Genomic DNA, 27,500 nt, shown 5'->3' on the forward strand with positions numbered 1-27,500 from the left:
CTCCAGAAGTTGAATAGTGCACTGTATAGACCGGAGGGCTCCTGCCTCCGAGGTGCTCTTGACCAGCCAATCGTCGAGATATGGGAACACGTGCACTCCCAGCTTGCGTAGGTAAGCCGCTACCACCACGAGACACTTTGTAAACACTCGTGGGGCAGAGGCGAGCCCAAAGGGCAGCACACAATACTGAAAGTGCCGTGCGCCCAGGCGGAATCTGAGATACTGTCTGTGAGCTGGCAGTATCGGGATGTGAGTGTATGCGTCCTTTAAATCCAGGGAACATAGCCAATCGTTTTTCTGAATCACTGGCAGAAGGGTGCCCAAGGAAAGCATCCTGAACTTTTCTTTGACCAGGAATGTGTTCAGGCCTCTCAGGTCTAGGATGGGACGCATCCCCCCTGTTTTCTTTTCCACAAGGAAGTACCTGGAATAGAATCCCTGCCCTTCTTGCCCGGGTGGTACGGGCTCGACCGCATTGGCGCTGAGAAGGGCGGAGAGTTCCTCTGCAAGTACCTGCTTGTGATGGGAGCTGAAGGATTGAGCTCCCGGAGGACAATTTGGTGGCAGGGAGGCCAAATTCAGGGCGTATCCGCACCGCACTATTTGGAGAACCCACTGGTCGGAGGTTATGAGAGGCCACCTTTGGTGAAAAAATTTTAACCTCCCTCTGACCGGCAGATCGTACGGACACTTTGAGGGCGGCTATGTTCCCGTGGATCCAGTCAAAAGCCCGTCCCCGGCTTTTGCTGTGGAGGCGCAGGGGGCTGCTTAGGCGCACGCTGCTGACGAGAACGAGCGCGCTGGGGCTGTCCCTGTGCCTGACGAGGCCTTCGGGCCGGCTGGGTGTACCTACGCTTTGCAAAAGAATAGGGCACAGCCTGCCGGGCCCGGGAAAAACGTCCACCTGCTGAGGTGGATGCTGAAGGCGCCCGGTGGGAGAGCTTGTCGAGGGCGGTTTCCCGCTGATGCAGTTGGTCCACCAGCTGCTCGACCTTCTCACCAAAAATATTATCCCCCCGGCAAGGGACGTCGGCCAGTCTCTGCTGGGTGCGGTTGTCCAGGTCAGAGGCACGCAGCCATGAGAGCCTGCGCATCACTAAACCTTGGGCCGCAGCACGAGATGCCACGTCACAGGTGTCATAGATACCCCTGGACAGGAACTTTCTGCATGCCTTCAGCTGCCTGACCACCTCCTGATAAGGCCTGGACTGCTCCGGCGGGAGCTTATCGACCAGGTCCGCCAGTTGCTTCACATTGTTCCGCATGTGGATGCTCGTATAGAGCTGGTACGACTGGATGCGGGTCACGAGCATGGAGGATTGGTAGGCCTTCCTCCCAAACGAGTCCAGAGTGCGAGACTCCCGCCCCGGGGGCGCCGAGGCGGTATCCCTCGAACTCCGTGCCCTCTTGAGAGCAGAATCCACGACCGCCGAGTCATGGGGCAATTGGGGCCGCATTAACTCTGGGTCCGAGTGGATTCTGTACTGGGACTCTGCTTTCTTGGGGATGATGGGATTAGATAGCGGTCTCATCCAGTTCCGAAGCAGTGTCTCCTTGAGGACATTGTGCAACGGCACCATGGAGGACTCTCTAGGTGGTGATGGATAGTCGAGGACCTCGAGCATCTCAGCCCTCGGCTCACCCACAGAGACCACGGGGAAGGGAATGCAAATAGACACATCCCTTACAAAGGAGGCAAAAGAGAGGCTCTCAAGAGGCGAGAGCTTCCTCTGGTGAAGGCGTGGGGTCCGAGGGAAGACCCGCAGACTCCTCTGAGGAGAAATATCTGGGGTCCTCCTCTTCCCCCCACGAGGCCTCTTCCTCGGTATCGGACATAAGCTCATGTAGCTGAGTCCTTAACCGGGCCCGGCTCGACGTCGAGACACCGAGGCCTCGGTGTCGTCGAGCGGTGGACTCCCGCGCCGGCGGGGATGAAGCTCCCTCCATCGACGTCGACTCTACCTGCGTGGCGGTCGAGACCGGCGCCGCAAGCGGCGGCGGTGTCGACGGCCTCGGCACCGGGCTAGAGCTCGCCGGCGCCACAGTCAACGGCGCTGAGGGCGCAAGCACCCCCGGCGCATCAGCCCTTCCAGGATCCCCGGAAGGATGGCTCGGAGACACTCGTCCAGGCCCGCTGCCGGGAAAGACGGGGGGGCCGGTAGAGGTGTCGGTGCCGGAAGCTGCTCGGGTCCAGGAGACCGCACCGAAGTGCTGGGACCCTGATGCGTCGGTACCTCCACAACCGAAGGGGATCTCTTCTCCCGACGCGGACGCTTCAGCGTCGACTCCTCGCCGGTACCGAGCACTGAAGGCGACCGATGACGGTGCTTCTTAGATTTCTTGCGGTGCCCGTCATCGGTGCCAGGTGGAACAGAGGAGGAGGAGGTCGATCCCCCTCGGTCCCGAGGAACCGGGTCAGACAGGGTTCGGTCCCGAGGGCCATGGGCCGAGGGAGTGACCGGGGCCGATTGCCCACGCGGCCTCTCACCCCTACCCTCACCGGAGGACCGGCGGGCCGACGGGACCTGTGCTCCTGGGGTCGATGCCGATTTCTCGGGCCTCGATACCGGTACCGAAGAACCGGCCGTCGATACCGATGCCGTCGAGGTCGACGTCGAGGGGCCGGCGCAAGTTCCAAAAAGACGGTCCCGAAGAACTTGCCTCGCAACTTGAGTCCGTTTCCGGAGACCAAGACACAAAGAACATGACTTGATATTGTGCTCCGGCCCGAGGCACTGGAGGCACGAAGCGTGGGTGTCGGTCTGCGAGATCGGCCGGCCGCACCGACCACACTTCTTAAATCCACTCGGGACCTTCAAGGACATCGACGGAAAAATCGCGTCGGCGAAGTTAAAGTCGTCGATGGTGGCGGTAAATCACACCTCGAAAAAATAATCGACCGCGCGGCCACAAGGCCGCAACGCGACGCCCCTGCTAGAAACGAGGGAAAATAAAGCGCGTGCTCTCTTTTTTTTTTTTTGAAGAGTAAAAAAGAAAACTGGAGCGCGCGGCAACAGAAACAAAAAATAACGAATTCGCGAAGAACGCGTACGGTTTTCCGGGGCTGACTAAGAGAGAGCGGCAATAGCACGACTCTCTCCAGGCGCGGTAAAGAAAGGACTGGCGGGAACGGTCGCGCACGGGCGGGAAGACGGCCGCGCATTCGCGGTGGGCGTGCCCTGCGTGCGGACCGCCCGCGAAGCTTTTTCCGGTTGGTGGGGGCTGCCGCGGATATCACCCAGTCGTGAGAACAAGCAGCCTGCTTGTCCTCGGAGAACCTAGTTTTCCGATAAAGAAGGTCTGTGTTATTAAAATGCTAACATTTTAAATGCTGAAAACTGAAGGGGGAAAAGAAAAAAAAAAAAATTAGTACTTAACTTCCTTTCCTTGAATTTTGAAAGACCAACCCAGTCATGGATTTATATCACTGTCAGAAGATGAAGGCTAAACATGGCATTTCCAGTAAAAACTCTAAAAAAGGCTGTCCTGGAAATTGTGCCCTACAGAACAAACCACACAAAGAGAAAACAGTGGAGATAACCAATAAAGTCGATGGTGTAAAATTGGCTTTTATTATCTCCACTGTTTTCTCTTTATCCTGAAAATTGTGCCAACTTTGTTAGTAGTTACTATTTATTTATAGTACATTTATACCCCACATTTTCCCACAAAAGCGGGCACAATGCAGCTTACAAAATTACATTAATTTACATATCAATGAGGGTAATGACTGAATAACTGTTTGAAACAGGTTCAGTCAAGAGGAAGAAGTGTGGACTGAGTGATGTAGTTGGGATAAGCCATCTCAAACAAAAATGTTAAGGATTTCTTGAAAATTTGATGGTCGGCAATCTCTTTTAAGGACCTTGGTAGACTGTTACAAGACTTTAGACTGACATAGGAGAAGGATGAGGAAAAGAGCAATCTATAACGAACAGATTTATAGCTTGGGCAGTGTAAATTGAGGTATGATCGAGCTGTCATAGAAGCATTTCTGGATGGTAGACCTACCAAATCTTCCATATAAGCAGGGGCCTCCCCATAGATAATCTTGTGAGTTAACAAGCAGATTTTTTAAGGTTAGACGATCTAAAATGTGGAGCCAATGCAGGTTGAAATGAAGAGGTTCAGCGTGTTCAAAGCGTGATTTGCCTAAAATAAGCCTAGCAGCTGTGTTTTGAGTAGTCTGTAGTTTAGTCAGGATAAATTTTCGGCTACCAGCATAACATAGTAGATGACAGCAGAAAAAGACCTGCACGGTTCATCCAGTCTGCCCAACAAGATAACTCATATGTGCTACTTTTTGTGTATACCCTACTTTGATTTGTACCTGTGCTCTTCAGGGCACAGACCGTATAAATCTGCCCAGCACTATCCCCGCCTCCGGCTCTGGCACAGACCATATAAGTCTGCCCAGCACTATCCCCGCCTCCCAACCACCAGCCCCGCCTCCGGCTCTGGCACAGACCATATAAGTCTGCCCAGCACTATCCCCGCCTCCCAACCACCAGCCGCGCCTCCCACCACCGGCTCTGCCACCCGATCTCGACTAAGCTCCTGAGGATCCATTCCTTCTGCACAGGATTCCTTTATGCTTATCCCACACGTTTGAATTCTGTTACCGCTTTCATTTCCACCACCTCCCGCGGGAGGGCATTCCAAGCATCCACTACTCTCTCCGTGAAAAAATACTTCCTGACATTTTTCTTGAGTCTACCCCCCTTCAATCTCATTTCATGTCCTCTCGTTCTACCGCCTTCGCATCTCCGGAAAAGGTTCGTTTGCGGATTAATACCTTTCAAATATTTGAACGTCTGTATCATATCACTCGTTTCTCCTTTCCTCCAGAGTATACATGTTTAGTTCAGCAAGTCTCTCCTCATAAGTCTTGTAACGCAAATCCTATACCATTCTTGTAGCTTTTCTTTGCACCGCTTCAATTCTTTTTACATCCTTAGCAAGATACAGCCTCCAAAACTGAACACAATACTCCAGGCGGGGCCTCACCAATGACTTATACAGGGGCATCAACACCCCCTTTCTTCTGCTGGTCACATCTCTCTCTATACAGCCTAACAACCTTCTAGCTACGGTCACCATCTTGTCACACTGTTTCGTCGCCTTCAAATCTTCAGATACTATCACCCCAAGATCCCTCTTCCCGTCCATACCTATCAGACTCTCCCCGCCTAACACATACATCTCCCATGGATTTCTATTCCCTAAGTGAATCACTTTGCATTTCTTCGCATTGAATTTTAAATTGCCAAAACTTAGACCATTCTTCTGGCTTCCTCAGATCCTTCTTCATGTTTCCACTCCCTCCCGGGTGTCCAATCTGTTACAGATCTTAGTTATCACCCGCAAATAGGCTAACTTTACCTTCTAACCCTTCGGCAATGTCACTCACAAATATATTGAACAGAATCGGCCCCAGCACCGATCCCTGAGACACTCCACTACTCACCTTTCCCTCCTCCGAGCGAATTCCATTCACCATCACCCCTCTGGCGTCTTTCCATCAACCAGTTCACCACTTCGGGTCCTATTTTCAGCCCATCCAGTTTATTTAAGAGCCTCCTGTGGGGAACAGTGTCAAAAGCTTTGCTGAAATCTAAGTAGATTATGTCTATAGCTCGTCCCTGATTCAATTCTCCTGTCACCCAATCAAAGAACTCAATGAGATTCGTTTGGCACGATTTCCCTTTGGTAAAACCATGTTGTCTCGGATCTTACAACTTATTGGCTTCCAGGAAATTCACTATCCTTTCCTTCAGCATCGCTTCCATTACTTTTCCAATAACCGAAGTGAGGCTTACTGGCCTGTAGTTTCCAGCTTCTTCCCTATCACCACTTTTGTGAAGAGGGACCACATCCGCCGTTCTCCAATCCCTCGGAACCTCTCCTGTCTGCAAGGATATATTAAACAAATCTTTAAGAGGACCCGCCAGAACCTCTCTGAGCTCCCTCAATATCCTGGGGTGGATTCCATCCAGTCCCATGGCTTTGTCCACCTTTAGCTTTTCAAGTTGTTGATACACACTTTCTTCCGTGAACAGTGCTCTATCCACTTCATTCTCATTTGTACTTTTTCCAGTCCATCGCGGTCCTTCTCCAGGATTTTCTTCTGTGAAAACAGAACAAACGTATCTATTTAGCAAATTTGCTTTTTCTTCATCATTTTCCACATAGTGGTTCGCAGTATCTTTTAGTCTCACAATTCCCTTTTTAGTCATTCTCCTTTCACTAATATACCTGAAGAAATTTTTGTCACCCCTCCTTACGTTTCTAGCCATTTGTTCTTACACTTGCGCTTTCGCCAGACGTCTCTCTCTCTTGGCTTTTTTCAGTTTCATCCGGTATTCCTCCCCGTGTTCCTTTTCTTGAGTTTTTCTGTATTTCTGGAACGCCAACTCTTTAGCCTTTATTTTCTCAACCACTTGCTTGGAGAACCATATCGGTTTCCTTTTTCTCTTGCTTTTATTTACTTTCCTTACATAAAGGTTCGTGGCCCTATTTATAGCTTCTTTCAGCCTGGACCACTGTCCTTCCACTTCTTGTACTTCCTCCCAGCCCATCATCTCCTTCCTCAGGTGTTCCCCCATTTTACTAAGTCAGCACGCTTGAAATCCAGGACTTTGAGTTTTGAGTGGCTGCTCTCCACTTTAGCTGTTATATCAAACTGTTTGATGGTCACTGCTGCCCAGGTGGGCACCCACTCGGATATTTGACACGCTATCCCCATTTGTGAGCACCAGATCCAGCGCCGCTCCCTCCCTCGTGGGTTCCGTCACCATTTGTCTGAGCAGAGCACTTTGAAAAGCATCCACGATCCCTCTACTTCTTTCCGATTCCGTAGACGGAACCTTCCAATTTACATCCGACAGATTGAAATCTCCCAGCAACAGCACCTCTCTCTTCTTACCCAACTTTTGAATATCTGCGATCAGGTCTTTATCTAATTCCTCCAATTGTGTCAGAGGTCTGTAGACAACACCCACGTGGACAGAGGTTCTATCATCTCTTTTTAAGGTGATCCATATCGCTTCTTCCTTTCCCCAAGTCCCTGTCATTTCGGTCGCTGTGATATCATTTCTCACATATAGAACTACTCCTCCACCTTTACGACCCTCTCTATACTTCCTAAATAGATTATAGCCTGGTATGTTTAAAACCCATTCAAGGGAACCATTTAGCCACGTCTCCGTGATTGCAACAATGTCTAAGTCATAAATACCACTGCAGTAGTCTATATGTGAAAGAACTAACCAATTAGTGAGAGTACGGAAGAGTTCCCTCAAAAGGAATTTCCTGATACACCGCAATCTCCACATTGAGTGGAACATTCGTTTAGTGATGAGATTAAAAGGGGGGGGGGGGGGTCCCTTGCTGTTCATGGCTTGAGCCACATGGTTGTAGCAGCTTGAAGTGGTGTGCTGTTTGCCAAGGGATGGGCCTGGATCTAGCTGTGGGTCTGCACATCAGGACAGTCGTCCTTGGTAGAGCGAAGCAGTTCTGTAGTGGTACCAGGCCCTTCTTCAGTGGGAACTGGTATTATTTTGTAAGTCTCTGCTCTGGTAGCAGAGATTCAGCACTGAGAGGGGTGGTTTGTTTAGGTCTGGATTCTTCGAGTGATCTGCTTGGCTATTTGGCAGCTGACTCCCAGGCGTACTGCATAGCTCACTTATAGGCTTACTTAGAAGTCAGTGTTCCTCAGTCTCCATCTACTGATGGGAGTTCATAACCCATCACTCTGGAAGGACTAAAGGAATTAGCAGGTAAGACCTAATTTTCCCATGCTGCATGGATGGGAAGAGTTGATCCTCACTGATATGTGTAAAGACTAAATGTTGCATGGACGGAAAGAGTGGCTTCTCACTGGAACATGTGGAGAGTGAATGCTGCGTGGGCAGAGGAAGAGTGGTGGTTCGTCAGAGCTGCACACAGATGTCAGATGGATACATGTAAAACCAGCAGAATGAATCAGCCACACAAGTGGCCATCCTGTGGCCCAAAATGGATTGTATTACCATGTTACCACTAGCCTCAAACTGCCTCAGGCTTGAACCTATCTTGTTTGTGAAGGTTGAACCTATGGTGGTACTTAAGATAATCAGTTGGAGGAATTTGTAAGGGAAAGGTGCCTAGAATGGGTGGCAGAGCCGGTGGTTGGGAGGCGGGGCTAGTGCTGGACAGACTTACCGTATTTTTCGGACTATAAGACGCACTTTTTTCCCCCAAAATTTGGGAGGAAAATGGGGGGTGCGTCTTATAGTCCGAAGGTAGCGAGTTTTGGATCGCCGTCCCGTACTTACGCGATGCCATGTTCCGTGGTGGTCTAGTGACGTCGGGGCAGGAAAGAGCCCCCTCTTTCCTGCCCATCGCGCTGCACTCCGTGCTCCTCACTGCTTCCTGACGGTCTCGGCGATATTCAAAATGGCCGATACCGTCAGGAAGCAGTGAGGAGCACGGAGAGCAGCGCGATGGGCAGGAAAGAGGGGGCTCTTTCCTGCCCCGACGTCACTAAACCACCACGGAACATGGCATCGCGTAAGTACGGGACGGTGATCCAAAACTCGGACAAGACGCACCGGAGCACCTAGGTTTTAGAGGAGGGAAAAAGGAACATTTTTTTTTCCTATTTCCCTCCTTTAAAACCTAGGTGCGTCTTATGGTCCGGTGCGTCTTTTAGTCCGAAAAATACGGTATACGGTCTGTGCCAGAGGCGGGGCTGGTAGTTGGGAGGCAGGGATAGTACTGGGCGGACTTATACGGTCTGTGCCCTGAAAAAAAAAAAGACAGGAACAAATCAAGGTAAGGTATACACAAAAACTAGCACATATGCGTTTATCTTGTTGGGCAGACTGGATGGACTGTGCAGGTCTTTTTCTGCTGTCATCTACTATGTTACCCAATTGCAAGTGAGTATCTAACAAGACACCAAGGATTTTCAGGGTTGATGAGACTGGAAGAATAGAATCCCCAGTGACACGTGAAGTTGGGATAACCTTGTTATGCTGGGACGATAGGATTAGACACTGTTTTGCCATTGTTGAGTTTAAATTGAAACACTGCAGCCCAAGATTCCATGGTGGCAAAGCTGGCAGTTATTTTGTCGGTGATTTCAGCAAGAGTTGTTTTGAAAGGGATGTAGATGGTCATGTCGTTCGCATAGATGAATTAACATGATGTTGAAAGGAGTAGGGGAAAGGGGTGAGCCTTGGGGCACTCCACAAGAAGCAGTCCAGGTGCAGAAACAGCAGAGTTGGATTTAACTTGGTACGTTCTTAGGGATAGAAAGCCCTTCAACCAGTTAAGCACATTGCCTCCTATACCAAATGTATCTAATAGGTGAAGTAGAACAGTATGATCTACCATGTCAAATGCACTTGACATATCAAATTGGAGTAATAACATCTTATTCCCAGTAGATAATAATTGCTTGAAGTTTGACAGGAGGGTAACTAACACTGTTTCGGTGCTGTACTGTGGTCGAAAACCCGATTGTATACTATGCAGGATGCAAAACTTACTCAAATAATCAGATAGTTGAGCGTTAACCATACTTTCCATTGTTTTGATGAGTAAAGGAATTGATGCCACTGGACAGTAATTTGAGACATCAGCTTTAATTTTCGAGTCCTTTGGAATAGGTGTGAGGAGGATGCTTCCATGTGCAGAAGGGAATATACCATTCTGGAGCATCTAATTGAAATAGGTGGCGAGATCTGCCATGAAGCATGTAGGTGCAGATTTCAGCAGATAATTAGGGCAGATATCTAGGCCACAGTGTTTCTGGGAGAACTTGGTAACTGCTTTGGCCACAGTATCTAACGTTAATGGGGAAAAATTAGTCCAGTATCGATCTAGCAAGTGAACAACCAGAAAAAAAAAGAAAAAAATTCCTTACAAAACAAACCTCCAGTACTGAAATCAAGGGAGATTCCTCTTGCAGTTGCAAGTTTTCCCAGGAGGGTTCTGGACTGATCTAGTGGGATTAAAAAAAAAAAAAAAAAGGAAATTCAGGTCTAGACTAAAATTTCACCTCCCTAATCCTGCTAGACACATAGAAATACCCAATAAAGATAATGGGTAAGAGAAAGCCAGAGCTGTTTGGAGACCAGATAGCTGGTCTGCAAATCTTGTATGTCGAGGCCAGATTGGTGGCCATAAGAAGTGCTGTGAGAACTAGAAAGAACTTTTGCTGGGAAACTACTCAACTTCGGGAAAGGTAGACTTTAAATAGGTAACTTCAGTTTCTTTATTTTAAGCTACTTTTAAGTTACTCTGCTCATTTAGCAAAGGCAGTTTAAGGAAATCTTTTTTTAGCATGTAAAGACTGTTTTAGTTCAAAAGGCTAAAATTTAAAGGGATTATTTAAAGTTACCATAGTATCAGTATAAAGCAGAGCTAATAGTCACAGAAAACCTTAGTTTAGACTAATTCCCTCCCTCCCAACCCTGGCCTGATCTGATTTTTAGGCTGTTGAACCAATGAGGCTAGAAATGTAATTAGGGCATCTCTATCAGCCAGTTAATTAGCTCTTTGAAATGCACTAAGGTCCATAGAGGGGAACCTACTACTATTAAAAACAACAACTAACAATCTTAGGGGACTTCAGTTTACATATTCTTACTCCCATTAGCAACTTAAGAAATCACCAATAAGATGAAGCAGCAGTCTAGCAGCGAGATTGGGGCAATCCATCTTTTGCATTGAGCGTCACACATTTGATTACCTCCCAGTAAGTGAGAAATCTCGATGTAAAGAATTCCAAGAACTGAGGCAGAAAGAGGTTTATAAAGGAGATCTACAGAAAGATAGTAGAGAAGTCCCATCTCCAGTCTGGTAACCACTGTGCTGCCATGGAGGAGAAAGATCATTTGAAAGGAAAGCATCACTAAAGTGATCCTGTAGCCAGGACCTGCTCTCTAGGGGATGCAATATCCTCTCGCACCAAGGACGTGTCTACAGGGGTTTCTTCCTAGGAAAGGGAAATGGGACTTGATATACCGCCTTTCTGTGGTTTTTGCAACTACATTCAAAGCAGTTTACATAGTATATACACAAGTACTTATGTGTACCTAGGGCAATAGAGGGTTAAGTGACTTGCCCAGAGTCACAAGGAACTGCAGTGGGAATAGAACCTAGTTCCCCAGGATCAAAGTCTGCTGCATTAACCACTAAGCTACCCCTCAAGTGTTAGAATAGCCGTTTTAGTGGGACATTCAAATCATTAAGTGTGTAGATAGCTGGTGGACATAAGGATCGCTTGGTCACTTGCCTACCCGGTGCGAAGGTGGTGGACCACATGCATCACAGATAAGATTTTAGACACTGCTAGGGAACAGCCTGCTGTCTTTGTACATGTGGGTAACAATGACATAGGAAAATGTGGTAGGGAGGTTCTAGAACCCAAATTAGGCTCTTAGGTAGCAAACAAATCCAGAAACTCTAGGGTAGCACTCTCAAAAGTGCTCCCCGATCCATGCACAGCCCCCCCCCCCCCCAAAAAAAAAAGCAGAGCTCCACAGCCCCAATGTGTGAATGAGATGGGTGCAGGGAAGCGGGATATAGATTTGTTAGGAACTAGGCAACATTCTAGGAGAGGGAGCCTATTCCAAAAGACAGGCTCTACCTTAACCAGGATGGAACCAGGCTGCCAGCATCAACACTTATAAAGGAGATAGAGCAGCTTAAATAAAAACTGGAGAAAAGCCAAGAGTCGCTCAAAAGTGTATGGTTCAGAAAACAATCTTTAAAAAGATAATCACCAAAACAGAGAAGATAGAGCATCCCAATAGAAAGGTTGCAATCAAGACCAGAGTAGACCAGGTGTCTTTAAATAAAGAGCAGATGGAATTTATAGATTGCAAATTATCACTATCAACTGTTGAGCAAGTTGTAAATAGGACTAAAACATTGTTTGAACTATCTCTATGCAAATACCAAAAGCCAAAGATGGGAGAATTAGAATACATTACTGCTGCTAGAGTTCTGCGCAACTGTGGCGTGCAGAATTCCATATTTTTGCACAGAGTCTACACTCCAGACGCCCCAGCCTTTGGAAAAGGCTTGCTTGGCTCCCTCACTCCCCTGAGCCTGTGTCCCTCCGCCCCCCCGCCCCCCCCCCAAGCCTTCTTGAGTACACCCTGGTGGTCTAGAGACCTCATTGGGGGCAGGAAACCCCCCTCTTTCCTGTCTGCTGCCACTGCTTTTTCAAAATGGCTGAGACTTCAAGTGGTAATCTTATGACTGCCGCAGGAAGTCTCGGTGGCCATTTGGAAAAAGCAGCGGCACCAGCCCAGGAGAGAGTAGGGTTCTTTCCTGCTCTGAAGAGGTACATCTATGTAGCTCCTCCTGCCTCACAGGTGAGTGCAGGGGCAGCTGAAAAAAAAAATATGCTGTGGGGCGAAGGGGGGGGGGGCATAAAAAAAGGTGGATATTATGGGTAGAGGGAGGGCTCTAAAAGAAGTGGATGCTATATGTATGTGTATGGATAGAGGGAGGGAGGGAGGCTGTAAAAAAGGTGGCTATGTATGGGTATAGGGAGGGGGCTGGGAAAATATGGATGGTATCTCTGTACAAAGAGGGGGCTGTAATATTGGTTAAATTATAATAAAAGCTTGCAGAATTTGCAAATTGTGTGCACAGAATTTTGAATTTTTTTTGGCACAGTATTCCAGCAAGAGTAATACATTACACTAAATGAAGAAATAGATATAAAGGCATCCAAAACCTGGTGGAAGGAAGATAATCAATGGACACTGTCAGAACAGGGCACAAATTATATCATAGTGATAGGGTGGACCAAATTAGTGGAAGGTTAACATATGTTAAGAGGGTCTTGAATAGAACAGGCTAAAAAATTTTGCAGGACACAACATACACCTTGGAACCCCTATGGATAGAAATTCCATGTGTAATGGGGAAAAGGATAGTGATAGTAGTTTACTACCATCCACTGGACCAGGATGAACAGACAGATGCAGAAACGTCAGCAGAAATTAAGATGCTAACAAACTAGGTACCACAACAGGTGATTTCAATTATCCCGATATTGACCAGATAAATGTAACATCTATGTAAAAGTTCCTAGAAGAAATTAAGGACTGCTTTATGGAGCAGTTGGTTCAGAAACCAACAAGAGGGAAACAAATCTAGACTTCCTCAGTGACCCTCCAGACCGGTCAAGACGCTTAGGTTATGCACGCCTACCAGCAGAGGGAGACTGAGAACACTAAAACTTAAACCAGTAAAAGCTAGCAGCCAACCCCCAAGCAGCCAGTAAATCTCAGTCTCCAGCAGAGGGTAGACATGCAGCCTGAGCAGTCAGTCTGGTCGGATTAGATTTTCTTAATACCCTGTACTTGGAATTATTTTTGGTTGAGTGCTTCAAGAAAAGCGGGTCCAGTGGGATTCACTTTTCTGTGTGGAATTTAGCCGGTGTGTGGCTTATTCCCCGGCTGGCCTTTGGTTAGGCAGCCATGTGCCTCGGCTCCAGTTGTGACAGGAACCTTGAGAGCCATAACTTCTGGCAGTTTGTAGCTTTGAAATCCTCTTTCTTCAGAAGACACATCACTGTTATTAAGATTTGGCAATGTTACCGATTTGATCAGTTAATGTATTTTGAAGAATGGGAAAATTAGGTTCTTACCTTGGTAACTTTCTTTCCTTTAGTCATAGCAGATGAAGCCATTACGTATATGTTGTATCCATCAACTAGCAGGGGGAGATAGAGAGCACTCAACTTTTCACAGTGCCTCATGGCCAGCCAGCTCCACTGCCTCTTTAGTATTTGAAGCTTCCAAAGCAGTATGGCAAACCACAATGGGAATAACATGAACTTCCTCACAGCGAACGATGGCCCCTTAACAAGGGCATGAACTCAAAAGGAGGGAATGAACACATCCTCCTGGAGGGAATAAACTCGTCCTCCTTATTGTATAACTGGAGGGGATACACGCAACCTCCTGGAGGGAATAAACTCATCCTCCTATAAGTGAACATGAATACTGAAGACTGTTTTCCAACTTTCTCCCAAGGACGGAAGGAACTTCAGGAAGCAAGAACAGCACCTGAAACAGATTCACAGCATACAGACAATCATACAGGGAGGGCTCATGGCTTCATCTGCTATGACTAAAGGAAAGAAAATTACCAAGGTAAGAACCTAATTTTCCCTTCCTTGTCATCAAGCAGATGAAGCCATTACGTATGGGATGTAACAAAGCAATCCCTATATAGGGTGGGAACAGGTCACACCACGCACTAGCACTTGTGCTCCAAAACACACATCCCTCCTAGCAGCCACATCCAGCCTGTAATGTCGGGCAAAAGAGAGCTTAGAAGCCCATGTTGCTGCACTGCATATCTCTTGACGAGAGAGTGCTCCAGTTTCAGCCCAAGAGGAAGAAATTGCTTTGGTAGAATGCGCCTTAAAGGCTACAGGCGGAGACCAGCCGGCAAGCAGATAAGCTGAAAAGATAGTTTCTTTGAGCCAGCGGGCAATAGTGGTTTTAGACGTTGGAGACCCTCTGCGAGGACCTGATAGCAAAACAAACAGATGATCATAGATCCTGAAAGAGATAGTAACTCGCAGATACTGCAGCAGAGTCCTGCGCACATCCAACAGGTGCAACTGCCCAAAAGATTCTGGAAACTCCTCCTTATCAAAGGAGGGCAAGAAAATAGGCTGGTTTAGGTGAAACGCTGAAACCACCTTAGGCATGAAGGAAGGCACGGTCCGAACTGTGACCCCGGACTCTGAGAATTGCAGAAAAGGGTCTCTACAGGACAGCGCCTGGAGCTCTGACACCCGTCTCGCCGAAGTAATGGCCACAAGAAAAACGGTCTTTAGTGTCAAATCTCTCTCAGATGCCCGCCGAAGCGGCTCAAAAGGAGAAGCCTGCAGGGCCTTCAAAACTAGCCCCAGGTTCCAAGCTGGACAGGGTGCTCGCACGGAAGGCCGGAGCCGAAGCACCCCACTAAGAAACCGTGCCACATTTGGATGAGCAGCTAAAGACACGCCTGCAACCTTACCACAAAGGGAGGCCAACGCTGCCACTTGCACCCGCAGGGAATTATAGGCCAAGCCTATTTGTACACCATCCTGCAAAAAAGTCCAGAATCGGCGAGACAGGAGCCCGCATGGGTGTGATCGCTTTTGAAGTGCACCAAGACTCAAACCGGCGCCAAATCCTGGCATAAGCCACAGAAGTGGAACGCTTACGGGCCTGCAGGAGAGAGGAAATGACTGTGTTTGAATAGCCTTTGTCCCTCAATTGCGCCCTCTCAATTGCCATGCCATAAGACCAAAGCAGCAGGCGTCCTCCATGGCTACCGGGCCCAGTGACAACAGGTTCGGTACCAGAGGTAAAGGAAGGGGAGCCTCCACTAGCATCTGTCGGAGGTCCGCATACCAAGGCCTCCTGGGCCAATCCGGGGCGATGAGGACCACTGCTCCTGGGTGCAGCCGAATCTGCAGGAGCACGCGCCCTCTCAAGGGCCACGGAGGGAACACATAGGAGGCCAGGGCTGAGTCAAGGCATCCAACCCTGCCGAGCGAGGATCTCTCCGTCTGCTGAAGAAGCACTGGACTTTGGCATTTGAACTTGTCACCATAAGATCCATCACGGGCTTGCCCCATTTGGCACATATCTGCAGGAATACTTCGTCTGCTAGATCGATCTGATGCCTGCTTAGATAATCGGCTTGCACGTTGCTCTGACCTGCAATGTGAGCTACCGACAGAAACTGAAGATGCAGCTCGGCCCAGTGGCAAATTTGAACTGATAATTTTCATTTCATTAGTCTTTACCACCGTTCCAGAAACTATGGGATGGTTATATCCATCAGCCAACAGGTGGAGAGAGAGAGAACTGAAAACTGAGCAGAGACCTCTCTTGGCTTCCAGACCAGCTCCTCAGTATTTATTCCGAGTTTCTCCTTACTGTTTGTTTATGTAAACACAAAAGCCTTAAACAACTCGCTAACCTAACAGTAACCAAAAGAACCTCTCCTAAGAGCATAAGAATAGCCATTCTGCGTCAGACCAATAGTACATCTAGCCCAGTATCCCGCTTCCAACAGTGGCCAATCCTGGACACAAGGACCTAGCAGAAATCCAAACATGCTATCAATCCCAGTGCAAGCAGTGGCTTCCTCATGTCTGTCTCAATTGCAGATTATGGACTTTTCCTCCAGGAACTTGTCTCCAGATACACTAATCACTTACCACATCCTCCAGCATCAAGTTCCAGAGCTTAACTATATTATATTTCTATGTAATTTTATTGACCTTCACTGTGGAGTGGCTACTTATGAATAAGTAGAAACTGAAATCTGAGAAAACCAATTAGTCTAATATTTTCAAGGAAAGGATCACAGCCTTTTTATAGCCCTTATCACCATTGCAAGCACCCTAAAAAAAAAAAATCTTAGGTGTGATTAGCCGGACTTCTCTTGATAAAAATGTAAACATATACTAAAATTGTAAATGCTTCCAAATGCATAAATGTCAACAAATATACTAGAGTTCTCAATCCCTTTTAACAAAACAGTGAATTAAGCTAAGTGATTTTTAGTAATAACATAAGAATAGCCATACTGGGTCAGACCAATGGTCCATTGCTTCTGAGCATCGGGGCATCTCTGATGTTAAACTTATCAATGGTGCTAGAATATGGGATCATGTTACATCACTGTTAGGAAAAGAACACTGGCTGACTACTACCCACCAATAAAAGTTGACACATTCATAAACCCCCACTATTCTTCAGGTCTACCAGTTTTCTGCAAGACTCCTAACAAGGGTACTCCTCACAAGGGTACTATGATCCTCTCAGCAAAACCATTTAATTTGTTTTACGTTTATTTTAATGCACGTTACCCACCTAACAGGCGGACTTTAAATTAAATACCCTATTCCCCCTACATTTGTCTGGACAATTTGCGATTCTGTTTTCAGTGTGTTGGGACCTACAGTTTGGAATTCTCTACCATCCAACTTACAACTAGAAACTTATTTTCAAACATTTAAAAAAAGGTGTAAAAACGTTTGCACAGATGCATTTGGAAATTGAACAAAAAACTAGACCGAATAGCACATCAATCTGAAGGGATACAGCTCTCTTCCCTCCCCTACTTGATTTGTACACCCTACATTTTCCTTCTCTCTCTATTTAAATTCTATTTTATTGTAAACCACTGTGAAGGCATGACCATTTGGCAGAATATAAAATACAATTAAACTTGGAATGGTTTATCAAGTTTCATGATGGTCCAGCTTGTGACTTAATGAATCTGCAATCTGGTTTTGATTATCAGCAGATAAACACTATTTAGAAGAGGACATTCATGGGGCACGCAAGATCCCAAAAATCCAGAGCTTCATAACAAATTCATGTGAACCGGAGCCCGCTTGCTTGTTTAAATAAGAATGGACAAGCAGCTATGTTTTATCAACAATACTTTCTGATCAAAGAAAAAAAAAAAAAAAGGTTCAAATTGCGTGAAATCACTTGAGCTCCAGGCTGTTGAGTAGAAGGCACTCTTTTGAAGACCATACACTTTGTGTGGCAAGATGAAATCCCTCCACAACCAGCTAGGCATAGAAGCATCTGTTGCCAGAGTAATTGTTGGAGATTGTCTTAGTTTGTCCATCGGAGGGATTGCCTTACAGAAGGTTGAACGGACACCTGGTTGTTAGGAATTGATGGTGTTGGTCCCAATGAAGTTTGAGATGCCAATGTAAAATTTGCATATGCAACCTGGAAAATGGAACAACAAATGGCTGCTACCATATGTCCCAGGAGACTGAAGTCACCTCTGATACTGTGGTCCTCTACAATACGAGTTGCTAGGAATTGACCTAGCCCCTCTTTGTTGGTAGAAAAGCTTTTGTCTCTATGGTGTCGATACATGCCCCAAAGTTTGAAAAGGAAGAAAAGTAGGTTTTTCTCCATTTATCAGGAATTCTAGTGATTAGAGGGTGACAATCTTATTATTTATTATATATTTGGATATGAAGAGCAAATCCAAGAAAACAGGAGCCTCCACGGAGAATCAAAGCAAAACAGCAAAAATAGAGGCTGACAAATGTGCAAACCAATAGGGAGATAATATCAAGCTGATTGGCTTGAATAAATCCTTTATGTATACACGTGGTTATAAAAACAAGTTAATCCACAGACAGAACAAAGAAACAGCCAACCAATCAGCTTCTTCTCAGAGAAAGTTGTTTGTGACCCCTGAGGCAGGCACATTTGTCAGCCTCTATTTTTGCTGTTTTGCTTATACTTGGATATACTATTTCTCTTGTAGTCAAATCAAAACATTTATAAATGAACATAAGATATATCGTACAAGAAACTGCAATATACATAGTAAAGCTCAATTACTCAGGCCAGACATTCAATAAACAGGCACTCACAATCATTCACAGACAGACCAAAATGATGAACTCCGATACAGATATATCAATATTATTATAAAATATCAGTTATTTCTTTCATGTCTTCCCTCCCCTCAACTAGCTATTGCAGAATACAGCTGCCAAAATAATTTTACATAAATCAAAATTTGATGGAGTGGGCAGCCTTGTGGAAGGATTATTTCTTCCAGTTTGATTTCTCACAATCAGATGAAAACAGGAACTGGTTTTAAGGCAACAACGGGAAATATTCTGAGATGAAAGCCCTGAAAAAAACAGCAGTATTGTCAGATATGAGGAGTGGGATTTATACTACTTTCACAGGATTGTGGGAGCTTTTTTTTTTTTTCCTTCAAGTACAGCCTGGAAGAACACTGACAATTCTAGCAGCATTTCCTAACCTTGTTAAAACTGGGCCCACTGGGGTAGCAGCACATGTTTTACCCACAATAAATCTTTGTTAAAACAACAACAAAAAATTTCAGCAAGTCACTGTTTGCTATCTCTTCTACACACACAGAATTAAGTTTTGCTTTGTTTTTTTCAGTCTGTGCAGCAAATGAAGAACAGCATCTGTACCTCAGCAACTGGACTGCAGAGACTAGCCCATGTGGCAGCGTCGAAACCCCCACACAAATTAAAAGAAACCAAAAAAAGATCTCTGTGCTGAGGGAAAACTCCAGCACATAAGCAGCATCGGAATGTCACCAAAGAGTGTGCCTGCATCCTCCTGCTTGTTTGCAGACAACTGATACTGTTAACACAAAAGCTTGCTGAAGGAAAATGCTCCAACCTGCTGAAGCACTCTTGTGACACCAACTGCAGCCCCAGAAGGTGTTCCCACCCTTGCACCCCCCAAGAGAAGAGAATAGTCAGCAGTTCAACATGCGCATACCACAACTGTCCGAACCCCACCCACTAAGGCTAAACTTCACCAGATAAACCCAAGAGCTACACAGCACAACTGTCCCCAGCTTCTGGAGAGAAAGAAATACTGGCAGATTGGAGCCGCACACTGACCTTACAGGGCAGCACATACAACTCTGTATTCTCCGCCTCCACATGCTGGTCAATGGGATCAACCCACAGGTTCAGGGCTGGTCTAGTACATCTAAACATTTGAGTCTTAACATTAAAGCTCGGTTTTCAGAATATAAAAGATTCACATACCTAGAGATTTTTTTTTTTTTTTTTGGGGGGGGGGGGGGGGGATGCATATTTTACCCATGTTATTTTTTTCCCATGGAAAATATTCAATTCTAAAAACTGAATCATAAAACAATGAATGGATTTCAATACAATATCAAGTTAAGCAATTCAAGCATTGAATTTGTTAGAGAACATGCAAAGGGTAAATTTTGACAAGGCACCTGTATGGTGCTTGTTTTTCTCAAAGGCAACATACATCTGTGTCTTACGTTATCCCAAAAAAAGCATGTAATTATGCACAGATAAATACAAGATTAAACGCATACATGTATTTTACACATTATGTGCATTAATGTCAAACTAGCCTTTGTTCTGTCAAGTCAACTCCCTGAACATACAAACATATACTCAAAGTAGGTGGTATGCATTTTTCTAGACATGTATGACCAACTACCCAATTTTATAAAAGCTTACTTGAGCACGTACAGCAGTGTTTCAAATGCTGAAGTCCCTTATAAAAATTACCCTTTATGTTCTCTTCAATTTGTTGTTTTTTTTAGACCCAAAGTTTTTCAGGAAAATTTTCCAATAGAATTTTTCTCTTCTATTGAATCTTTTTGCATTTAACTCCTTCAACCTGAAACTATACTAGCCATCTGGGGTACTTCAAGTCATGTACAATACCCATTTGTCAATCTTTATTAACTCTACAATATTCATAAATGAAAGGAAGATTTGGGTGGTGTTCTGTTCCTTTCAAAGTCAAGACCAACAAAGCTTAGTTAATACACAAGAGCCATCTTTAGGAATTTTTATATTACCTTCTCTCTTTGTTTTGCTTGTACTGCATATGGACCAGGTAAAAAGCATGCTACATCAGGTTTATAAAGCCCACATTTGAACACAGACTGCTTGGCTTTCTCTCGCTGTTCTTTTAATTTTCTAAGTTGTTTCTCCTCCTTGAAGCGCTGAAGCAAGTCCCGCCGCTGTTTTACCACCTGTTGGGCTGATGTAAATGTGTCTGGAACATTAAAGTTAAAAAAAAATGCTAATGATTACCAATGGAAGTAAATCCACGAAAGATATTTCCATCCTTGGTAACAACAGATGCCAGTCAAATATTTTCCCTCACTTTTTCATGCCCTTTGTTAGTTTTGCTTGGCTTTCTTCTTACTTTTAAGTTTGGTTGCTTACAAGCTTTTTTTTGCTTTTCTGAACCAACTTCCTTAACTTTCAAAACATAGAAAAAGGATCTGAATGAAGAAGAGGAAGCAGCGTAAGCACCAACTAATTAAAAATGCAAAGCATTGATAAAAGTGGCTAAAAGAATCTGAAAAGATTGATGCAGAGGCAAACACTTTTTCAGGTATGTTAAAAGCAGAAAGCCTGTGCAGGTGTCCAAACTTTAGATCAAGGAATTAAAAGGGCACTCAGGAAGGACAAGGCCATAATGGAGAGACCAAGTTAATTCTTTGCTTCTATCTTTACCAAGGATCAAACAGAGCTATGTGTGCTAGAAATGGTCAGTGTTGGCTTTGTGGGTGTGGGGAAGAAGAATCAAAAGGAGGACTTAACTGCTGGCTCCTAGATTTAATAAAAACAATTGTCAAAGCCTGCCTTATTCCCCCTCTCCCAAAGCAAATCTGTCCCCTTAATGAAAGTTCTCCCCCTCCCTGGAAAAATCCAACTCCATATCACCATGGTCACACATGGTACAATTATTACTCATATCCAGGACAGTAGCAAGCTATAAGGGATGCCAGCTCTTTCTCATCAGAAGAATTGAAAGAGTGTCATTCCTATTCCCTCCCCATGGGGAAGAATGCTATCTCCAGAAACTACCCGAAAAAGACTAGTTCCTTGCTTATCTTTCAGGCCAACACCCCATTTCTCCTTTCAGTGAGGACGGGATGAGCCCCAATATGCCTCCAAAACTTCAAACAGTATTGGCCTTCTACAGGCCCAAGACACAACAGATTGGACTTAGTCATCTCCCATACCCAAGACAGCTCCAGTCTAAAGTGATGATTGCATGACTCCGAAGACCTGATGGAGAGCAAGTGAATCACCTAAAAAAAAAAAAAAAACCCCACACACCTCAGAGGATATCCCCTCAACACAGGATGCCTTCAGAGCCTCCTTGCTCTGCTACAAGCTCAGCCGGGGGGGGGGGGGGGGGGAACCTCCCACAACCAACAGATCTGAACCTTCTCTAAAAGCACAGGAAGAACATGGTCAACACCCAAAATGTCTGTTCTTGCCAGCACACGTGAACCTTTTCTGGACATGCTGTATCTACAGATCTACCCAGAACTGGGCATGGACCAAACATGCTGCCTTCCACACATACTCGGTTCATGTCCCCCTGTCCAGCATCCTTCTCCTCACCTACCCATTCTCATTGAACAAGCAGCCACTGACAAAATCCCCAGCATTCCCCCCAGTCACTGGACAAAACCTGCACTGGCTTTCCTCTGCCCCCCCCCCCCCCCCCCATTATTATTTTTTTTTTTTTAACTTCTTTTTCTAAACACACACAAAAAACCTAGCCTGTGAGGAAAATCTGAAAATTCAGCTATTTAGTAAGAACCTATACTGTTACTAAGAAGTACCAGGGTGACCAGGCTCAGTCAAGGAAAGATCCACTACACCACAGCCCATGGGAGCCTGTCCAGAACTGCAGCTGCACCAATCCACAAGATGTCACCATGTGCTGAGACAGACTAAGGGCAAGTTTCGAGACAGAGTGGCATAAATCCAGGAAAAACTATTTGAAAACAAACCTTAAGTACATGATATCACTAAGGAAAAATCTTCAGACTTGAGAAAACTCATTGAAAAGACAGATAGTGAAAGCAGAGAAAGCATGAAACTATAAACCTTTTCTGGTGTAGTAATATTGAAAACCTACAGTAATCAGTAGTGATGGAAACAGGCCAAAGGGGAGGGGGAAAAAAAGAAAAAAAAAAAAAAAAAAAAAAAACTTAACTCACTCTCTTTTGTTTCTTCTAGTGTAGGAAGAAGCGTTTCAGTCTGTTCCAGCTGGGAAATGTCATTCTCTTTAAATGGAGAAATGTTGAGATCATGAAGTGGAAGCCCTCTGCTCTTTCTAAATTCCTTATGTCTATTCTCCTTCTGTGACAAGGATTTTCTGCGTGCAATCTTTGCTCTGAACGTTTCAGTACTCAGATCTCTTTTGTAGCGATTCACAAACTGGGATTTAACATCCATCATGTCTTGTATATTTGATGTATAAGAAAAAAAGGGAGAGAAAATTTGTAAATAGTAAACATACTTTTGTAAAAGTACATAGTTTCTTCTATATTCTTGTCTACAAATATTTAGAAATTATGGTTTAATTCATTAACTACATTTTGACAGATAGTAAGAGAAAAAAACCATACAGTATATCCAACTTGATATACTGCCTTTCTTAAGTAAAAAGATCAAAGCGGTTAACAATAAAGACTAAAAACATAAAATCTTAAGGAAAATAACAATAATTTTGATAGTAAATAACACAATCATACATAAAAGGCACAAAGGAAAACAAATATGGGGAAAAGGGACGGAGGGCACAGAAAAAGGGGGGAGAAAGGATACTCAGAGTACCATCCCAACAGGAGCTAGCTAACTAAGAGTAGGGTGAAAAGCCATCTGGAAGTAGTAGGCTTGCAAACTTTTCTTAAAATTGACCAAAGAGTTCCATTCTGATATCTGTGAGTAAACTGCTCGGGGGGGGGGGGGGGGGGGGCGCTAAGAAATAAAAGACAGAACTCCAGGTGGACTCATAGTGGGCCTGCTTAGGGGAGGGAAGTACAAGATGATTGCAATCAAGAGAACGCAGAGTGTGGGAGTGTAAGGGATAACTAGGGGGGAAAAAGTACAAGGGCTACCAGAGTACAACATCTTAAATGTAAGAAAGAATAATGAACCAGATACAATATGGGCAGCCAATGAAGTTTGAGAAATAATGAAGTTACCGGATCAAAACGCTTGGCCTTGAGGAAAATATAAATTGCAGAGTTTTGTGATGGCGTATTTGAGACTGTGGGAGACCCCCTTATTACAGTAACCATGGTGAGAAGTGATGAAATCCTAGCTTAATGTGTACAGACAGGAGAAATCAAGGAAGCATCGAATGGATTGAAACCGCCATAACCAAAATAAACCAGTTTTAACAACCTGAGAAATTTGATTGTTGAAGGAGAGATTAGAATCAATGTGGGCACCGAGATATTGTAAGGCGTCCACAGGGGTAATTGGATGGCTGAAGAGTATCAAATGTATAAGTGGTTTGCTAAGTGGTCCAGAGGTCCACAAGCAGTTATTTAGAAGAGTTGAGAACTTGTGGGATAATAACCAGTTTGTCTCAGGTGCAAAATGTTAGTTTGTTCCACATGAGCAAGTAGTTGATTGAAGACTACTATTTTTTCTATGAAATGATACACAAATTAGACACTAATTAGAGGGGGTCAACTGTGGTCTCTCTGCTACATGTTGCTCTAAAAACCCATTTGTCTTGGGTGCAAAATGTTAGTTTTTTTCCACATGACAGAATAGTTGACTTTTTTTTCTGTATCTTTGAAATGATACAAAATTTAGAAATTGGACAGTAACTAGAGAGGGTCTAGACCTATGCCTTGGCTTTACCTACAGATATACGTACAGTTCAATTATCCACTGTGAAACCATTTTCACGATTAATTTGGAAAAACCCACCGCTTATTTTTAGGATTAAAAGCATACAATCTATTTTAGTGTTTTGGGATCTTGCCAGATTCTTGCGACCTGGAGTGGCCACTTACAAACTGGATGCAGAGCCCAATAGGCTATGGCAACATTTAACTTAGCAAAAAGTATTATGAATAAGTGATCCTAGCATTTCTTGGCACTAGTGTCAATATAATGCCTTTCTATGTATTTTTAATTTGGTCAACAAATAGATTTTTACCATTACTAATACCCCTCTAGTTAAAAATTACATTCTGACTCCCAATAACAATTAAGAACTGTTACGAGCCAACAACAAAAAAAAAAAAGACTGCAAAAGTCTTCATCGTGTGTGCTTCGCTGTTTCCCAACTGCCACCTTTTATTAAATTACTGCCCCGTTACATCGGAATATAGTTATGAACAAACAGCTCGCTGAATATAGCAGTTTTTGCAAGTTAACATTTTTTTCTTATTCAAATAAGTTCTTAGTGTACTGCATACCAAATTCTCATATACAACAGCATGTCTGTAAACATATACATATCAGGCAAGCAAGTACCAAAGAACTAAATTATCCAATGATCAATCGAAGCAAATACTTTCACTTATATCCGAAGCATACCAAAAGGGGTAATCGTTTCATAACGTGTGGGGGTGAAAGGTACAATAGCCTCTAACTACCCCTAACGTATGACAGAAACGCAAGAGCAGTCCCCTCAGACATTTGTAAATACTAACACCATAATCTTGGCGTTCAGTAAGATAACACACAAAAAATACATACCCACAAAGACCGATAAAATAACTCACTAACCCAAATAAAAACACGATCCTCAAGAAGAAAAAGGTACGTCCCAAAAACTTCTTTTTTTTTTTAATCAACGGTCTATCTCTAATCCCTAGCACAAGCGAACACTCAGGAGTTCTCATTGGTCAACGAGAAAATTCAAAAACTACCAGGAGAAACGTTTTTATTGGATGGACTTTCATAAAATTATGTCTCATTGGTTAGATGGTCAGGCTTAGTAAAACGTTTTTGGGAGGTGTCAGAAATGTCCAATAGAGGTTGGTTAGGCATTTTGGCATAATTTTGGGGGCGTTGGAAGAGCAGGTTTTTTAGTCGCCACCAAGGAGGTTTGATTGAGAACAGGATAGTATGACGTCAAAAAGTTGAAGCCCCTTAGGTTAATATTTCCATCCACTCCCCGCGCAGCCGTTGTTCTGCGTACTCTCAAAACAAAGTACACAAACCTATGAGGTGCTGTATCCACATTGTCCTTGTTTATTTTAGTTGGCAGCATTTTTATTTAATCTCACTTATATGTTCAAACTTGCTACCTTGTGCAGCACACGGATGTACACACAGGAAGTATAATAACGGAATAAATTTTTATAGGTAGAGTATTTGTTAAATACATTGTAATCAGCGGGTTAGCATATGTCATATTCGTGCAGTTTTTCTTCTGTCCTGGTAAAGGAGGTGCTGAACATTTAGAGTTTCTATCCATTTATTTATTTATGACATTTATATCCCACTTTAAACATGAATTAGGTTGAAACTTGGGAGCATTTAATTTTTCTTTTCCTGTGCCTACATCAAAGGAGAAAGGTGGCTTGTGGGATAAGCAGCACAAAGTGTATTGAACTGTTTCGGGATCTTGCCAGGTACTTGTAACCTGGATTGGCCACTCTTGTAAACAGGAACAGACGCTGGGCTTGATGGACCGTCGGTACTTCCCAGTATGGCAATACTTATGTGCTTAATATTGTTTATTGTGGCAAAACGTAAAAGACTGATACAGTGGGATTCCATGGGATTAGATTACAAAACATATAAAAGTTCATTTTTTCTTTGCCCAGTCGTTTAGATGCAGACATTTTACATATATGCTCTAAATTTTTTTTTATTAAATAAGACTGTTGATGTATTTAACGCTAGGGATTATTCTTGTGAAGAACCTCCTTAACAGTGGACCCCACAGGCTGAATCCTGACATACATTTGTCTGGTGACTGGTTCCTCTCACAGGAAGGTAACATTACGTCACAGGGGGCGTAACTTAGCGAGATCTGGCTTTCTCGAGGTTAAAACAAGGCTTAATGACAGGAGAGCTTCTTTATTTTGATAGCCGCGCTACTTACAGTATGCAGCTATCACCAGACAGAACCCAGCACTGTGCGAATCTTGTAGGAAGTTGAGGTGTAATTTTATGGTTACCATATGGCTCCAGAAATAATGACTGGAGTGGAAGTGAGTTTATCTAGTCCACTGTAAGCAAGGAAGCCAACCTATGAGCTGCTGCATCTATTATCGTTCTTTATTGTTGGTCCATCTGTAACAAGTCTAAAGCTGTTTCAGTTGGATAAGTAGTGCCTTAAAAGGTGAAGAAAATAAATAATTGCATATCTTTAAAACAGCTCCAAAAATTATTCTAGCTAGTAGAAACAGCAATTATAAACTCTGTGGTTTGTGCTCATTTTTCTTCACTGTTCTTCTATACAATACAGATGGCCAGATTTCAGTGAGGATGTAACGGGTCCGAAAATCAGGAGGCGAAAGACAAATTGGTTCCAAAACAAAACAACTTTTATTGCTAGCAATTCACACAGCACCGAGTACAATCTCAGAATACTGTGTGTCGAGCGTCATCTGACACTCGTTCTTATACAGATTACTGGTCATGCGCATAAAACGCATCATACGTCACACACACACATGCGCAGTACAGGCACATGCGCAATACATTAGTAGTTCTGTAGTTCTCACAGAGAAAAGATACGTCAGTTTCATAGCTTTCATAGAAATTGTTACTTTGCAAGAAATGTAACTTATTGCAGTGTTCCAGCACATCTACACAATACAGCCTCTATGCATGGATCACGAGACTGGGCTGGCAGAGCCAGCTGCCTTCCATACAACCCTAAATTGCTGACTACTACAATTTGTTATCTAGCTGCTGGTTAACAAATACATACTACTAGTAAAAGTCTAAACTGCACAGGTTTTGGTCTTAGTCTAGGCTCATTATATGTAAGGCACAAAAGGTCCAGTGCATTAATAAAGTATGGCTAAAAGGCCAAAAGCAGAGGTAGAGTCCATAAGTATAAGTCCATCAGTAGGCACAAAACATGAGGTTGTTCTGGTGGTCAGTAGTATTCATAGTATTCGAGTAGTATCCGGCGTTCCACTCCTTCATTCCCCCC

General features: G+C 44.3%; 1 protein-coding gene across 3 annotated transcripts in view; it reads right to left on the reverse strand.

Moving 5' to 3' along the window:
* DLGAP5 (DLG associated protein 5) overlaps nt 1-25,220 on the reverse strand; it is a 220,224-nt gene extending 195,004 nt beyond the window's left edge. For 2 of the 3 annotated variants that reach the window (XM_030214159.1, XM_030214156.1), the window contains exons 1-3: nt 25,082-25,220; nt 22,576-22,818; nt 20,404-20,603 (exon numbers count right to left, since the gene is read on the reverse strand). In XM_030214159.1, coding sequence (XP_030070019.1) covers nt 20,404-20,603; nt 22,576-22,816 — 441 coding nt within the window. In that variant the 5' untranslated portion in view covers nt 22,817-22,818; nt 25,082-25,220. The remainder of the gene's footprint in view (nt 1-20,403; nt 20,604-22,575; nt 22,819-25,081) is intronic. The other variant, XM_030214158.1, reaches the window with a different exon arrangement.
* Nucleotides 25,221-27,500: the final 2,280 nt, after the last annotated feature.

Source organism: Microcaecilia unicolor, chromosome 9 (assembly GCF_901765095.1).
Source record: "Microcaecilia unicolor chromosome 9, aMicUni1.1, whole genome shotgun sequence".
Lineage (NCBI taxonomy): Eukaryota > Metazoa > Chordata > Amphibia > Gymnophiona > Siphonopidae > Microcaecilia > Microcaecilia unicolor.